Raw genomic sequence first — 17500 nt, forward strand, 5'->3', positions numbered from 1 at the left:
TAAGAGACTCATCAGTAAAGTAAAAGCTCACGGCATTGCCGGAAACACCCTGAAATGGCTGAGAGACTGGCTCTCTGACAGAAAACAGCGTGTTGTAATAAATGGAAAAGAGTCAGAGTGGCATAAGGTAAATAGCGGCGTTCCTCAAGGCTCTGTATTACAGGAATTTGTCACAGCATTGAGGGATGTGAAGAAAGCAGTGGATGACATACACCGGGAAGTGAGTGCCACGAATGAAGTGTGTGTGGACGTGAAGTCTCGACTCCAGGCCACAAAATCAGAGACTCGGCACCTCATCCACCAGACGACCTCACTCCAGAACCGGAGGTGACTCATCTTACTCAATATTCTTCAGAGGGATTTATTATTATTCTTCATTTGCTCTCAAGCCTTTGTACCAGAAAAGGAACAATCTATCTACCTATCTATCTATCTATCTGTATACAAGGCCAGCAATCTCACACAGTATGGCCCAAACATTATACATAACACATTATACATATCACATACTCTTACACAACATTCTCACATCTAGCAAATGAATGAAGTGACAAGTTTAGTTAGGCTGGCATCTTTTATAACTCCTCTCTTGAAATGGATATCTTGAATTGACAACTCCTCTCTTAGAATAGTCCAAGATGGTGATCACAGCCATCTTCCGCAGCAACAAGGTACGTACGCAGTAAACAGTGGTCAAGGCATTTGTGAGGTGCCAAGTTTAGTTAGGCAAGTGTCTTGATATCTTTTTGCAGCTTCCCTTATTTTTTTGTGTTCTTATGTTCCAAAGATGGTGACTGTTGTCATCTTCCACAGCAACAAGCTACACATACAGGAGACAGTGGCTGAGGCATTTGTGAGGTGCTTCCAATTGACACCAGATGAGGTAGCCACCATCAAGGGGTCCACCAGAGAGTCTCCCATCACCCCAGAGTTCTTTACCATCTTGGACAAGACACAGAAGATACGCAGCAACACCAAGTACCTCCTGCAGGTCTGTGGTGGGCTGTAGTGGTCTGGGATGGTCTGGGGTGGAGTGTAGTGGTCTGTGGTGTATTGTGAGGCAGGGTGGTGAGCTGTTTTGCCAAATGATAGAGTACAGAGGCTTGATTCAACTCATCTCTTTATTTTTCATCTCTTTCTATAACACAAAGGCCGGATTCAACTGTTGTTTGCTTTATTGTCTCTTTTTATTGTCTTTTTATTGTCTCACTTTGGCCTGCATTCTTTAAACACATTCTTCTATGAGGATTGTGTTCAAAAGCCTTAGCAATGATTATATAGTTATTATAGGTGTATTTCTTCTCTGATGGTATGTAATTCTTTTACTAGAGCCTATCAAAAGTAATGTAGATCAGATGCCAGTATACTTAGACTGTTTAAAATTTACTGGATGAAGAACCTCTTTTAACTTCAGTAATAACAAGTGCACTTTTTTTCCCACAGACGGGCCACCAAAACACTGCCTTGGATGTGGTGGAGCAAATGAATGTGTGCCGTGAAGCAGGTCTGGAGAGGCTGTACCGCTGGTTGTAGGCAGGTTGGCTGGTTGGCAGGCTAATGTAGTACCCATCTTTAAGAAGGGGGATAAAACTTTAGCGTCTAATTATAGACCTGTCAGCTTAACTTCAGTTGTAGGTAAAATGTTAGAGTCAATAATAGCCAGGAACATTAGGGAACATTTAGACAAACATAACTTGATAAATCAGTCACAGCATGGCTTCACAAAGGGGAAGTCTTGCCTGACAAACTTGTTAAGTTTTTACAGTAAGGTGTACGAGGCAGTAGATAATGGTGATAGTTATGATATCTTATATCTGGACTTTAGTAAAGCATTCGACAAGGTGCCCCATCAAAGGCTCCTGAGAAAGGTTAGGGCGCACGGGATAGATGGGAAGGTGTTAGGTTGGATAGGGTCATGGCTTGGTAACAGGCGACAGAGAGTGCTAATAAACGGCTCGAAATCCGAGTGGGGTCATGTCATTAGTGGGGTGCCACAGGGATCAGTATTAGGGCCATTATTATTTCTAATATATATCAATGATTTGGATAGTGGAATTAGTAGTGATGTTAGTAAATTTGCGGATGACACAAAGATAGGTAGATTAATTAGGTCAGAAGCGGATGCCATCGCCTTGCAGACAGACTTAGATAGAATGAATGAATGGACGGATAGATGGCAAATGCAATTTAATATCAATAAATGCAAAGTGCTTAGCGTAGGTAGAGGAAACCCACACAATAGGTACACATTAAACACCCAAACTCTGGTAAGTACAGGGTACGAGAAAGATTTAGGAGTTATAGTTAGCTCTGAACTCCGTCTAGGGAAACAATACATAGAAGCCAGAAACAAGGCAAATAGGGTACTAGGATTCATTTTTAGGAGTGTTAAAAGTAGAAGACCGGAAGTAATATTAAAGTTATACTTGGCGCTGGTCAGACCTCATCTAGACTACGCTGTGCAGTTCTGGTCCCCACATTACAGGAAAGATATAGGTCTATTAGAATCAGTACAGAGGAGAATGACTAAAAGGATACAGGGGATGAGGAGTATTCCTTACGAAGCGAGGTTGAAGCGGTTAAATTTACATTCTCTAGAGAGACGTAGGTTAAGAGGGGACCTGATAGAAGTCTTTAAGTGGTATAAGGGTTATAACAAGGGAGATGTAAGCAAAATTCTTAGGATCAGCAACCAGGGTAGAACAAGAAATAACGGGTTCAAGCTTGAAAAATTTAGGTTTAGGAAGGAGATAGGAAAAAATTGGTTCTCAAATAGAGTGGTAGATGAGTGGAACGGACTCAGTAATCATGTAGTTAGTGCTAGGACACTAGAGAGCTTTAAGAGAAGATTAGACAAGTTTATGGATGGGGATAACAGATGGAAATAGGTAGGAGTGTTTCATACAGGGACTGCCACGTGTAAGCCTGGTCGCTTCTTGCAGCTTCCCTTATTTCTTATGTTCTTATGTTCTTATGTGTCAGGGGCAGTGTTGCTCCCCAGACCCCTCACCTTTGCTCACACAAGCCTTAGCAGCTCTGCAGGAGAGACCAGTGCTCTTCAAGTGAGCATGTTTCCTTTATTACACACTTCAGTACTGTGTCTTTCTCTTATTCTTGTCTTTGCATGCTCTGATCCTCATTTTCTCCTCAAATTCTCCTCTTATCACACACAGACAGCCTCGTTAGGCCCAGTAAGGCTGTTGCTGTCTGTTCTTTCCTTTGTATTCCTTTGTATTACTTTGTCCTCTTATTCCTATCCTTGCTTTCCCTCCGTACAAACCTTAAATGCATCTTCCTTCCAGCCTGGTGGTGGAGGAGTGGGTGGTGGCGGTGAGACGAGGATAGCTGGTGAGGGGCTACCTGGATGCTCTCACCATAGGAGGACCTGGAGGAGCACCACGACCCATACAGCTGCAGGCACATGACGCCCCCCCCTGCGCTACGTGGGGGACATGCTGGCATGGGTGCATCAGGCCCTCCCTTCTGAACGTGAGGCGGCCCAATCACTTTTTGCCAAGTGCTCCAATCTAGGTAAGCTGAAGGATAGAGTGTATATTTGTAATTGAATAGCAGGCCTTCAAACCAGCAACTAACACTGACTCTGCCTTCAGATCCAAAGAACAAACAGTACCCTGAATACCAGCCATTATACCATCAACTGACACTGACTCCCTTCAGACCCAACAGAGCAGACAAGGAGTGCTGTGGCCAGCGTATCGGAGAGTGTTTGCCTTCCTCCCAGAACCAGAATTGAGCGGACCATTGTGACAGACCAGCGTCGGGAGGGAGGCAAGAAACCCGTCATGTTGTACAAGATAAGCAACCTCCTCAGATTCTATCACAACACTGTTTTGCAGGTACATGGCTTAGCTGGTCAGTTATTCCTGTTTTTTTATCCTTATTTTAAGATGAACATGGCTTGGGTGTAACTCTGTAGCTAGATTTGATATTATTGCCATGTCATTCCTTGCATGCTTGTAAAAAGTTACTAAAAAGGGGGAGTAAGAGCACTGGGTACCCTCTCCTTTTGTATCGTTTATTCCTAGGATGAGACAAGATGTTGTATGTTGTAGGGGCCGTGTGTCAGCTACTCTGCTTTAATGGGGGTATAATAGATAGACTTTAAAATAAGCATTCTTAAGTATACCATTTAATCCTCCCTGTGTTGTTCACTCAGTCACCTCCTGCTCTCCTTCAGTTCTCTTCTACCACTTGTGTCACCATGCTTCCTTTTCAGCATTCTGTTGATATTCAGCTCATGTTTCTGCTTCCTTTTAATGTTCATCTCATCCCTGCAGGTGACTGATGCAGGACTGCTGGTGGCCACTCTTGATGAACTCCACCAGCTAAGCTACAAGATGTTTTTATATCAGCACTGCAGAGTCAAGTGAGAACCACGACATCTTTTGTAACATCACTGTCACTTGAGTAGAGTATAATAACATATGTTGAAGTAACACTATATGAAATATTTAGCAAAAATCTTTGTTGTTGAAAGCTGATTACCATCTGTTGAAGTTGATCCAGAATTTTAGTTATTTGAAAGGGTGATCAGCACCTCTTGTTACAACTGAGCCAGAATCTTAGTCATTTGAAGGGTTATCACTCTCTTGTCAAAACTGAGCCAGAATCTTATAGTCATTCAAGTTTGATTACCTGTCTTTTGGTGCCACCAGGTGAGCCATGTGAGTGAGTGAGAGGATAGAGCCGCCAGGAGAGACACTGGCACCCACACCTGGAGTGGCACGCACCCTGAGTCTGCTCACTGAGGTGGTTACTGCCGCCACTGTGGCTGACGACGCACAGCATGATTGTAAGCAGGTGAGGGAGCCATGGATGGAGAGACAGAGGGATGTATGAAGGGTTGATTTCTCTGTTGTTTATTTATTGATCTACTTTCTGCATTTTTCTCTCAAGTGTGAGATCTCAATGCACTTCCACAACTTTTTTGTACTATTTTTTTTTCATGAGACAATTCAGTTTTTTATTTTTTATTTTTTATTTTTTATTTTTTTTTTTTTTCATAGTTATTTTGCATGTAGTGAAGGAAAAATGCTGCTTCACATGTTTACCAAAGAGACTGGTGTGTAAGACAAGAGGTTATGTGCTTACCGACTGACTGCTTGATTGTCATTTACCAAAGAGCAGCAGCAGCAGCAGCAAGCCTTTATTGCATCAATAGGACCACTTACACTGCAGCATGAGGGAGAATTGTGGAATTGTGGAGGTGAAGGACAAGGAGAAGAGAAAACAGAAAGAGGAAAAGACAGGTTTTGAAATAGATGGCAAATTTAAGTGTTCTATCCATTACCTCATTGTCTTGTATCCTTTAGCAGATTGTGAGTTGTGTGGTGGATCCTCTGATGAATGCGATAAGTGAGAGTGCAACTGGACTGGGTGCAGTGGAGTCTTCTGTGTATCTGCTCAACTGCTTCCACCAGCTGCACACCACTGGGGATAAACTAGAGATGATCCAGGTAAAACATCACCTTTCATTCCTCACCTTATGAATAACTTGATGACAGTTTACCTTGTGAATATCTCAGTGACTTCATGAAGTGACTGCCTGCCTTATTGTGATCCTTTTATGCATGTTACTTGTTAGTTTTCAGCTTTGTGTAGTAAAATGTTATGTTTCATGGTGACATACACATATGTTGAAAACTATACCACGTGTAGGTCTGATGGCTTCTTGCAGCTTCCCTTATATTCTTATTCCATTGCTGCTTTTAAAGCACTACTCAAGTTCTCTCCCCAGCTTTCCTCATCTAATACAGAAGATGTGTCTTTCCCCTCCAGGGACAGATTGATGCCCAGCTGGACACACTGAGCCAGGAGCAGATCAATGGGGTGTGTGTGTCATAGCATGGGAGTGGCCACCATGTACCCACTGATCACCAACCCTCCCACCACACCTCTCTCCCAGCACCCATCGTGTCAGCCTTTGGCCATACAGGCATTCATGGTAACACTCTCTGCATGTTAATATTGACTATAGGCAGCATGGCTAACCTGGGCAGAATGGTTCCTCCCTATCTGATGTCATGCTGTACTTTAACTTATGCTCTTTCCCATTGAGCACATTCACCATAAAGCATTCAATTCAGCCATAGTTGCTGGTCTGACTATAGCTGTATGCTGCACTTATGAAAATTACCACTTATGGAGTATTTTTGTTCATACATTAAATCTTACCATTCTCAAAACTATACATTAATGCTACACTTCTAAAGTTGGTTTTTGCTTGTAAGTTGTCTGTAGAAATTTGTATTCTAATTTTTTAACATTGTAATCCAAATTTCTATAACTGCATACTTTTTGTCATATAGAAATATACTTTTTTTCAGGTGTTATGACATATTTATAAGTAATAATTATAAAAGTGTCATGTAACAAAGTATGGTTGCCTTTCTTGTGTTGTTCATAAGAGTATAAGGAAATATTAAACACATTCACTTAACTTAAGAGTGAACAGCAGCACACCTTGAAGACTTCAGATCCCTAAAATACATATGCTCCTCATCCTAGACCAAGCTGGATGGGTTCCTGGCTGCCCCTGACCATCTCATGCTGCCCCACACCAGGCTGCTGCTCTCCTCTTCCTTCAGACGGTCCCTGCAACAGCGCACAGCAGAGGCAGTGTGCACAGTTTACAAGCAGCTGCATGATATAGTCCATAACCCAACCCATGGCTACACAGACCCCAGTTCCCTCCTGCCCAGTGACCCTGAGACTGTGAAAACCCTCCTCTCCTAGCAGGAATGCTCTTGTCTGGGTCACTGTCGTTGATTTGTTGAAGGTTTTGTCCTGTGAGTGGTAGAGTGACAGAATGCATTTTGTGTGTGTGTGTGTGTGTGTGTGTGTGTGTGTGTGTGTAATAATAATAATAATAATAATAATAATAAACGGTTTATTATTTAGGCAATTGACAAACTGAAAATGTACATAGGGGATGGGGAAAAACTTAACATTAATCCTAAAGGTAAGTCTAATCTAGGAGGAAAATACTATTGATTGATGGCTCGCACCATGGTGGGAATCGCACTGAGTCTGTACTGGTCCGTGCGCGGCGCCTTCAGAGGCGTTATTTTGTTTTGTTGTCTGGTGGCACGGACCGGGCGAGGCGCATCGGGCGGCAGCATGTTTCTGAGACGCGGATGATGCAGTAGTCCCCTCCCAAACTTCTCCAGAGCCTCTCGGTGCCTGGTGGATATTCTGGACAGACTCAGGGTGGTCAGGGCTTCTTCATAGGTGGTGTATGCAGGGCCAAGGATGACCCTGCACGCCCTTTTCTGCACACTCTAGCTGTATCTGTTGAGTGTGTGTGAGGGAGGAGGACCACGCTGGGGAGGCGTACATGAGTTTGGGGAGGATGAAGGTAAGGTACACCCCCCTTAACTCATCTGTCGGCGTCCCCAGTGACCTGAGTCTGCGCAGCATGTACAGCCTGTAGGTAGCTGATCTCACGGTGTTGGCGACATGCTGCTTCCAGGTCAGCTGGTCGTCCACCGTGACTCCGAGAAGCTTGGCACATTGGACCACCTGGAGGGGGTGAGGGCCCACTGTGAGCCGGGGAGGGTGTGTGTGTGTGTGTGTGTGTGTGTGTGTGTGTGTGTGTGTGTGTGTGTGTGTGTGTGGTGAGAGTAACATTAGTTGGGTCAGTCTTTGGTCTTGTTTTTGAATATATTTCTTCTTCTACTTGATGTAGTTTAAAGATATGTTGGTTTAGATTTTGATAGATTTTATTGTGAAATCTCTTATATATATGTGTATGTCTATTTCTGTTTGTTTGATGGCAGTTCCATTGGGAGTATTTATATGAAATGTTTACACAACAATTTTGCTTTGCTTTGACTTGTTTCTTTCTGTTAAGATTATCAATAAAAGTTAACCATTTATGAAGTTTGTATCTATGATGCACTGCAAGTTATCAAAGAGAAACTCTTGAGAGAAACTTCCTGAATTAGTGTTAATAAATACTTGCATAGTTAAGAGTGAATGTAAAGTATTATTATCATTAAAACCCACACATTGTATTACTGAAGCTAAGGAAGAATGGGAAGGTTGTGTTGCATGTTAAGTATGGTTTATGGTGATGGAAGTATGAGTACTGGTGGACACTAGACTGAGGTATAAGTCTTTAAAGAGGGTAACTCAAGCAATTTTGGGCAAAACTATCACTTTCTGTGATACTCCATTTTTGGAGATCATGATGTGTGTGCACTGCCTTGGTGCAATATTCTAACTCAGGCAAGAGGTTTTAAGCCCTTTAATGTGGATGGCAACACAAGGATGGGAGTGAGACTGAAGTGTGAAGTGTGAAGTGTGAAGGCAAGGATGGTGTATCGTGTGGAAATGACGTGAAGAATGACTGAGAATGCAAGGAATGCAAGAAAAGGCATGAAGTCTGGATGCGTGAATGTGCAAGGATAGGGCATTGGGAAATTTGAGGATGTGTGTAAGGAACTGAATGAATGGCATTTCAACATAGTCAGAATGACCGAGACACACTTGAAAGATGATGTGAAATTGGATGGTAGTAAGTATGTGATGATTGGAAAGGGACAGAAAGTTCAAGATAGGGTAGGAGGAGGAGTAACCTTTTTTTTTTTTTGTATAGGAAGGAAAAGAACTTCAGAATAGAAAAGTTAGATATAGGAAACTGTGCCATGAGTGAGGAAATTTTAGCAGCAAAGGTAGAGTGCACAGGTGAGCATGGGAAGTGTGAAACACTGGTGGTGATTGTGGTGTGCATGACAGTTGAGGGGGAGAGAGCAGCAAGAGAGAACAGCAGGAAGTATGGAATATTGAGGAAGATCATAAGAAAGTGAAAGGAGAGAGTAATGATTATGGGAGACATGAATACACACGTAGGTATTTTAGGTGAGCGGATGCATGAGAATGGTGAGATGCTTGATGAGTTTGTGAATGACATGGATGTGGAAGGAAGCAAGTGGAAAAGTGAGACAGAGTAGTGAAACTTGTGGGACTGAGTGAATAGAAGAATAAAATGGAACAAAAGAATATTCAGAGTGGTAAAGAGAGAAAGAGGCCCCAATGTATGAAAAATGGTATAAGGGAAGCCTGGGTGATGATTTCTTCCGAGCTAGGGCACAGTGTATTGTGTGAATGCAAGGTGTTAAAGATGGTCTGAGTTCTGCAGCAAAGTATACCGGATGTGTGACATTGGAGAGGATGAGACGGTGGAGCATATGGTGCTGGAGTGTGTGAAGTATGCCAGAGACAGAAATGAGATGATGCAAGTGGTGCAGAGGGAGCTGGGGAAGGTCAGAGTGAAGACAAGAAAGGAATGGATTGGATGGTGTTGCTGCTGGGGATGTGTGGGGAGACGAATGAAAGGATGATTGAGGCAGTGAAGGAGTTCCTGGAAAAGATGTGGTGTATTAAATATAGGAATTAGTGGTGTGAAGGATGGTGTCTGTTTTCTGTTTGCCGTTTTTCTTTTTCTTTTTTTTCCTACAGGAGTTGCCGATACTCCTGGACCAGGAGCAGTCCCGAGCCATCTGTAACATTAAAATGAAGATCAAGATCATCGAGATCAAAATCAAGATCATGGCTGTCTTGCTCCGTTCGTCTTTCATCCAAGCATTGCTGCCAGTTTCTAGGTTTGTCATGTTTGCTTTTCTTACTTTTGTTTTTATATTGTGTTGAGTTTGGTTATTTTTTTGTAATAGGTCCATTCCCCCATCCTTCCTTCCTTCCTTCCCCCAAATTCCGTAAGCAAGCTTGGGGACCGGTGGGAAAGCGGGGTTTTAGGGTAGGGGAAGCCAAATTAGGCCAAATTTGTACCTTCATGAAAAGTTTAAGGACGAAACACCATGTTTCGAAAACTGGGGAGACCTCTAGTCTAACCTAACTTACCTACTCTAACTGGGGTGCTTCGCCTTGCCAGTTACGTCAGGCTAGGCTAGGTTAGATTAGCCTGGTTAGGTTAGATTGGTTTAGTTTAGATTAATTTCATTGGGTCAGAGAAGGTGGGGATTTGTGACTGCTGACTGGCGGCCACGGGCGAGCCCTCGAGGGGAGGGGGGGTACATTGCAAGTGAATGTTACTGCTGCTATTTGTGAAGATGGAACTATTTTCTTTCTGGTGGACTTCAGTCTGTTTTGTATTAATCTACTTTTTGTTTTTATTGCAAATCATTAGTCTTTGAAGGGATGGGGCGTCAGGGGTAAAAAAAAAAAAAAAAAAAACTAATGATTTGCTGGAAAAGCATGCAGAGTAATTCAAAATAGGCCAAAAACTACAAGAACAGAAATAGATAACACCATGGTTTAGAAGCTACAGGACATTTTGATATGAATGTGGTACAAGTGGTAAGTGGGGGGAGTGAGGGGAGGAGAGGGTAGCAGTGGTGGGTGTTGGCATCATCGTGAGGATGTTACTTGATTACACAACAAGGTTTTCATAAAATAAAGATATAACTGAATTCAATAATGCAGTGTCTTGCTATAGCAAATAATAACTAAAATATAACGAATGTCACAGCGACCACCTGGATGTTGCAGGACATTGCGGCCACTTGCCACTGATGTGCATGCATATTTAAATGTCCTGTAACTTCTGAACCATGGCATTAAAAACATTTCACCATAGAATATTCCCAATTAAAAATGACTTGATCTTTCATTTCTTAGAATATATGACTTTCCTCCCAGGACACTACATGTATATATATTTTTATTGGACTGACAAAGAGCATTATTTTTTTTTCATTTGGTTCTCCAGGTTAGCGGCACAACCAGCATGCCTGACTCGACCACTTTGCCGAAAGCCACCAGAAGATTGTGTGAGCATGGTGGTGGTGATGCCAGACCTGCTGCCACTGTCAAGAATGGTGAAACTAAAGAAAAATCAATTAAATCTCAGAATCTGGAAACCCAGATAGAAGACCATAAGCCACTTCAGGGGACAGAGGGAAAGAAGACTGGAGAGTCTGACTCACATGTCTTAAAACATGAGTCCAGTGTAAAAGAGAAAGCTGCTGCAGAGAAACAAGACAAGAAGACATCTAGCCACAAGAAACTACATGATCTTTCATCTTTGGCTAGTGTGAGAACACATATGTTTACATAGATTGTGGTGATTTACCTTTCAGAACTGACATTAAAGCCTCTTGTTGATTTTGATTAGATTGAATACATTGCATTTATTCATCTCTTTATCTACCATCTACTGCCTAGCATCCTCAGGGAATGGCCTAAGGAGGTGGTCATGATGAGAAAGTTTCCATTTCTATGAATCCAAACATTTATTTCCTTGCCTGCTCACTCACTTTTCTTATCCTTGCACTACTTTTGCATGCACTCCTTTACCTCCTTCCATCTTCCAAGTGGCTTCCATCTCCTACTGTGAGCTTAGAATTTTACTTATGTATATACCTCTCTTCTAAAACTTAAATAGTGCCTTATCTTTTTTATTTGGCCAGATTACTTTGGTGCATTTTTTCATTCATTCCACCACTCCATAGTTAGCTCAATTTGCATAAGATTTCATGCTGCATCATTCGAAAAAGGTTTTTTATTCTCCTCTCAGATGGGTAATTTCTACATCATCCACTTGTGGTTGCTGCACCATCTTCTACATCTGAATCTGTTATTATAAGTCAATGAGAGTACTATTCCTGAAGTCCTGCTTACAGTAAATTCTGCTAATAGATTTTGCTTGATAAGTTCCACTTTGCATTATGTGGTAATTAGTACATAATAAATACTATACATGCCAGTGCTGGATGGCATTGATAACCTAGTCTCTTGTTATGTTTTTATAATATTCACAAATATAAATATGTATGTTTATGTTTTATTAGTATTGTAGAATGATGGGTGCACCAGGTGGTCATTTTAAATAGTACAAATATCTTTGTATCATATTGAAAGTCCCCTAATCTCCAGACTGACTCCACATTCCTGTGGAGCCTCAAGTGCAGCCGTCACGTCCCAAAGCTCGGAAGAAGACCAAAACTGCAGGAAAAGGCAAATTATCCCCGGTATCAGAGCCTGACCTTGGTGAGGACTGTACTTGTACCCTCATTACTGTAGGTTTCTTATTACCTAATTGTCATTCATATTGTTAATTTTTGGATGCTGCAATAGTTAACATCTATTTTTAGTCAATGTCTGTTTATGACACAAAACTGGTACAAGTTTAGGTCTTAGTTTAGGTCTAGACACTTAAACATGTGACATTTAAAAAACATGGTGATAAGTAGTGGGTGGTGTTTAGAGACATGTACATTATTCTTTCACCATGGTACAGGTGTGATGTTTATTATAGTTTGTTTTAGCTATTAGTTTAATAGGTTGCTGCCTTACATTTGTTGACAGAAGTAAACAAATAAAAACTACTATCTACAAGTAAGATGCAGTGGATGCTGTGCTTACAAACAAAGAAGTGTTAACATGCTGTACTAGTCCTAAGGAACTTTGAGCTTTCTTGTTTGAAATCATAAAATTGTAGGCTGTAATATAAGATTTGATTAGAACCATTTGTTGTAGTGGTGTTCTGCTATTTTTTTTAGTAATAATGAAATCTGGGCTCAATTTTTCAGAACCTGAGCTTGTTTTAGCAACCAAAGAAGTGGCTAAAAGTCTTGGTGGGGATGTGAAGGAAACTGAGTCTGAGCTTCTGTCCACCTTGCGCCTCCACTCTTCAGAGACTACCACTGGCACTGCCCCATCTCTCAGGTGAGTGTTGATGCCTCTTGGCTACATTGATGCCATGATATCTGTTTGTGATTGGATTGATACCATTGCAGTACAGTTTAGTTTCTTTTAGGGTCCAAGGAACTGCTGCAATGCTTGTCTTCTTTTGTTGTGCAGGATTTCATGTTAATGTTCCTGATGCCTTTGTTATGGTAGTAGAAGATTAAAGAAGATAATGTATGAAAATTTCTCTTGTCATTTTGGTGTTTATTTATTATGGAGACTGGTATGCCCAGTTTTGTGCAGTGACATTACTTTTGTTGTTATGCAATTTCTATCCTTTTTAGTTTTATATCATGTGTGTAAGATAACCCCAAATTTCTGTAGTTGCATTCTTATTTAAGCTTGTACCAGTTAGTTAAGATGATACCCATATCAAACTATAAGTGGTATAAGTGAATAATTGCTGGATCTTTCCTGGCAATTCTGTTTCTTGCCTTTATATCTGATCATCTCATTATCATCATCTTCAGTCTCAGCTTAGTAGAGATTGAAGATATAGAATCTTAAACATTCTTCACCTACTTTCAGTTAACGAACCATTGTCTACATTTCTTACATAGATACATATACTACTGAATCTTTTCCTTTGTGCATTATTGTTGTCTTATTTGTGAGGTAGAGAGTGGCAACAGTGTCAAACCATCAGACAGCAACTCTTGTTTTGGCAAAATTATCCTGCCTGCTGAAGCTTTTTGATTCTGACCTACATTTTGGCTGAATGGAGTTATATTCTGGTAGACCAGACTTATAAATGAGCTATTATAGTACTGGTGTTCAGCCAAGAACTGATGTAACCTAAAGACAGCTCTGATGCATGTGTCTCTTTACACTATTTCACTGCAGTGTTAGTGTTCCAACAAACTTAACTCATGATACACTCCAACCCATTAAGACAGATCACTGTAAGTAACAATTTGGAAAAGATGAATTATGCAAATTCATGTTTGGCAAATTTTGTGCAGTTTTTTACTCATTCTTGTACTTTTAGATTTTGTAGTCAACACTATTGTATTCAGTGAATTTCTTCAGTGTATGTACTTATTGCAGAGTATCTTTTTTTATAAAAATACATTTGTGGCAGTTCTTTTATCCTATCTGGTAAATTTCCTTGCCCCACTGACAATAGTGGCTGTGCATAATTTCTCTTGTTGCAATGAAATTGTTTGTGGGCATGAAGGTGGAGAGAAAGCCACAATCAGGGATGGAGGAAGTGCCACGTCACCTTCCTTCTGGTACCGAGGTCAGGCAAGGGTACCACATTGACCCGAAAGACCAGCCCCGAGCCCGCAAGCCCTGCACTCAGCCTTGGGATTCATCTGTGCCCAGGTTTGTTGAGAGAGGTGTACATTAATACTATGTGAATTAAGATGGTCTCTTTCTGCTCCCTTCTTTTGATGATTTCAGTACATGCTGTATTTCATGACTTGATCCACTGAAAAGGATGCTCATAATTAGTCTGTGTCCTAAGGGAATACCTCATATCTCCCATAAAAAAAAAAGTTTGTGGTCTTTTGACTTGAAGTTTTGGATTAAGTTTTTAATGATTATCCTTATTTTGTTTCCAAGGAGCAAGGAAACATGGACCTTCTCTGTGTCTTTACTGAAACATTACTGGTGCAAGGTTTTGGTGGGCCTGTTCCATGTAGCTGCCTTGTGCTGCCCAACATGTTGTACGTCATACATTTTAGATAAACTGCTGTTATTTTCCAGGTCACAGTATTTTCTCTACACCACACTCTATGTGCAGGGCTCATGTTGATCTCTTTGGAGGTGAACCTTTGGGGATATTTAAGAAAAGGGAAGAAGATACCCATGGACCTGCTGCTCCAATATCAGTGTTGCCCACATGGGAGAGATTGTACCTACATGAGCTGGAGCAGAGTATGCAGCATCCTCCTAGTAATGCCTTTGTGGAGATGATACAGTGGACTAAGCAAGGCAAGCTGTGGACCTTCCCCATTGATAATGAAGCAGGTATAGTTATCTCAACACTAAATAGCTTAAGTAAAGTAAATAGTTATACAAATTATTCAAGAAAATGCTCTTTTAATTAGTGTGTCATTTGGCAGTTTTCTGTTGTTGTATTTTTTTGTTCATATTAACAACCAAACATAAATAATTTCTCAATGCTTTCTCCTTCCATCTCAGCAGGTTTGGTGGAGGAAATGAAAGTGGGATTCCATGAGCATGTCTTCCTTGAGAGACACTTGGAAGGATGGTGCCCAAAACGTGGCCCCATCAGACACTTCATGGAGCTGGTTTGCACTGGACTCTCAAAGAATCCTCATCTAACTGTGGAGCTAAAACAAGCACATATTGAATGGTACAAGAACTACTTCAACCAAAAAGAGAAGTTGCTTAAACAACCACCACCATCACCTCTTCCTCCTCCTGATTTCCACATTCATGACAGCAACTGTTCTCGTGATTTTATTTAGTCACATTTTTCTTTCCTTCGCACACTCACTTTCAAAACCGCATCATATTCCACTTTCCCAAATTGAGACTCCTCGCCTGCCCACCTGCCTCGGTGAGTGATGCGGGAAACGTGCAATTTACTTAATCCAAGCCAATCCGAACCAGCTTGTTTTTGGCCAAGTGACTCCAACTTCCTAGAATTTGCTATATTTTTGTTCCCCGTGTGTGTGTGTGTGTGTGTGTGTGTGTGTGTGTGTGTGTGTGTGTGTGTGTGTGTGTGTGTGTGTGTGTGTGTGTGTGTGTGTGTGTGTGTATTTATCTATCTATCTAATGTATCTATCTATCAGTTTAGTTCCTTCGTAGTAAGAAGTCTTCAGGTTACATTTTTTGCCCACATACAACACCCAGGAATATGGATGGCTGTGGCTTTTGTGCGAGGTGGATATATTCATACTTGGAAGGTTACATCCCAGACAACCGAAGGTGCGAACAAGATTACATAATGCGTATTGAAGTCTCAAGTTTTACATTCGCTGATGTCCAGGTTTGTCGTTTGCCTTGTAGTAGTACATATATTCTCGTGTTTACAGCATTCACCTCAGTTCAGCTCAGTCCAGCCCTTGCTTACTCATGCTTTTGTTCATGATTACCACCTTTCGCTTTTTCAAATTCGCACTGCTTTTTCCGTCTCAAGTACATGAAATAAGAAAGAAACAATGAAAGAAGAAAAAGAAGAAAAATAGCCCCACTGTCCGCCAGCCATCTCATTACCTACTAGAAAGGAGTTGCTTGAATAAAATTATTATGACATTAATGGTTACCGCAGAAAACAGTTGGTGAGGAAGGCAGCTAGCCCGGCATGATGTGAATAACTAAGTAAACATATATATATATATATATATATATATATATATATATATATATATATATATATATATATATATATATATATATATATATATATATAGATAGATATATATATAGAGAGAGAGAGAGAGAGAAAGGGAGAGAGAGAGAGAGAGAGAGAGAGAGAGAGAGAGAGAGAGCAGTGATATCTTGCAAATTCTTATAGGAAACTGACGTATTTTAGTTTATGAATTTGACAAAGCGTAGCTCAGTGTATAAAATGTCCTCACTGATAGCTCGTAGCTATTCTCGTAGTGATTATCATCTTTTCGTTATGTAGAAAGTGTTTTGTATCTGTTTTGTGTTTAGAAAGTTGGAAGGGCGGAGTAAGAGCTAAAATGTATGAAGCAAAGACTTTTAGTGCTGCAAATGATACTTGTCAACACCTTATTACATTTCTGATTATTATTCTCGTCAAGGGGAGAAACATAGGGGATGGGGGAGTCGAGGAGGAGGAGAATCTATAAGAATAGTGTTAAGAATTCCGGGGAGGAGTCTAGAGGGAGCACCTGGAGTTCTAAAGGAGCTAAAGAAGCCTGATGGTCTACCTGGTCGCTGGCGGCAGTCAGTCGTGTGCCAGCCGTGACTGGAAGTGGAGTGCGTGTTTACTGGTGCGTTCTTCTCTCTCTCTCTCTCTCTCTCTCTCTCTCTCTCTCTCTCTCTCTCTCTCTCTCTCTCTCTCTCTCGTGTTATATAATAGTGCATTTCCATAATTTTACGTATATTTGATTTTGTTTATGATGCAAATTAACTTCAGTATTCTAAGCTCTTGCCACTTGTCAGCTTGTGGCAGTTTCCTTCATTCTGTGTCTGTGTGTCATTGCATGGTGACGCTTCGCATGGTGACTTTCCAGTAGTCAATGTCATTAAAGTTGTTGTTTCCGCTTCCTCCTCAGTGCAGCTGTGTTTCTGTGTTTTCAAGTCTGGCACTGTTTGGCGAGCCTTCCACCTCACCCGTCTTCGTTGTTGGCGCTTCCACTCAGGTAACCTGTAGTGTCACTTTGATCTTTGCTTTTGTTCTCAGTTGTATTTGCAAATTCGTCTGAGTTCTTTTGAAGTAACTTGTTAATTTACAGCACTGGGTTTTCGAGATGAGTTTAAAGATTAGTGTCAAGTACATTTAAAAAGGAAAATAAGTGTAAGAATTATAACTTTACCACACATAATGTTAACCACCAGAAATAAACACTAAACCTAGTAACTTAAAAAAAAAAAGTGGCTCAAAACGCAAAGGATTATTGGATATGAAAGAAAAAAAAATTAGTGTACGCCCTAGAAAAAAAAGTTATATGAAGACGAATAATATTGTGCGTTTGTTTCAGGATAGGAAGAAGTTTAAGCATACGGAATTAGTCATGTAGAAAGTAACTTGAGTTAGTGCAGCGTGCTCCTATAGCTGAGATCCCAAAGTTAATGCTTGCGTTGATAATATGCCTGCTCTTGGTGA

General features: G+C 41.0%; 2 protein-coding genes across 10 annotated transcripts in view; one reads left to right on the forward strand and one right to left on the reverse strand.

Moving 5' to 3' along the window:
• Window positions 1-17500, forward strand: part of LOC135097839 (small ribosomal subunit protein mS31-like) — a 26554-nt gene that overhangs the window by 738 nt on the left and 8316 nt on the right. For 4 of the 9 annotated variants that reach the window (XM_063999926.1, XM_063999929.1, XM_063999939.1 and 1 more), the window contains exons 1-10: window positions 5339-5477; window positions 5800-5965; window positions 6529-6809; window positions 10751-11074; window positions 11917-12030; window positions 12573-12708; window positions 13907-14055; window positions 14477-14703; window positions 14878-15052; window positions 16950-17036. In XM_063999926.1, the coding sequence (XP_063855996.1) occupies window positions 13931-14055; window positions 14477-14703; window positions 14878-15052; window positions 16950-17036 (614 nt within the window). In that variant the 5' untranslated portion in view covers window positions 5339-5477; window positions 5800-5965; window positions 6529-6809; ... (2 more) ...; window positions 12573-12708; window positions 13907-13930. Of the gene's footprint in view, window positions 328-813; window positions 992-1443; window positions 1538-3302; window positions 3532-3678; window positions 3858-4298; window positions 4388-4676; window positions 4822-5333; window positions 5478-5799; window positions 5966-6528; window positions 6810-8930; window positions 9627-10750; window positions 11075-11916; window positions 12031-12572; window positions 12709-13906; window positions 14056-14476; window positions 14704-14877; window positions 15053-16949; window positions 17037-17500 lie in introns of those variants that run through there. The other 5 variants (XM_063999915.1, XM_063999921.1, XM_063999919.1 and 2 more) reach the window with 5 other exon arrangements.
• LOC135097871 (uncharacterized) lies at window positions 3864-5412 on the reverse strand. The gene is made up of 3 exons (XM_063999968.1): window positions 5312-5412; window positions 4657-4792; window positions 3864-4351 (listed from the first exon to the last, which is right to left on the reverse strand). The coding sequence occupies exons 1-3, from the start codon at window positions 5314-5316 to the stop codon at window positions 4178-4180; spliced, it is 315 nt and encodes a 104-aa protein (XP_063856038.1). The 5' UTR covers window positions 5317-5412; the 3' UTR covers window positions 3864-4177.

Source organism: Scylla paramamosain, chromosome 4 (genome assembly GCF_035594125.1).
Source record: "Scylla paramamosain isolate STU-SP2022 chromosome 4, ASM3559412v1, whole genome shotgun sequence".
Taxonomy (NCBI): domain Eukaryota; kingdom Metazoa; phylum Arthropoda; class Malacostraca; order Decapoda; family Portunidae; genus Scylla; species Scylla paramamosain.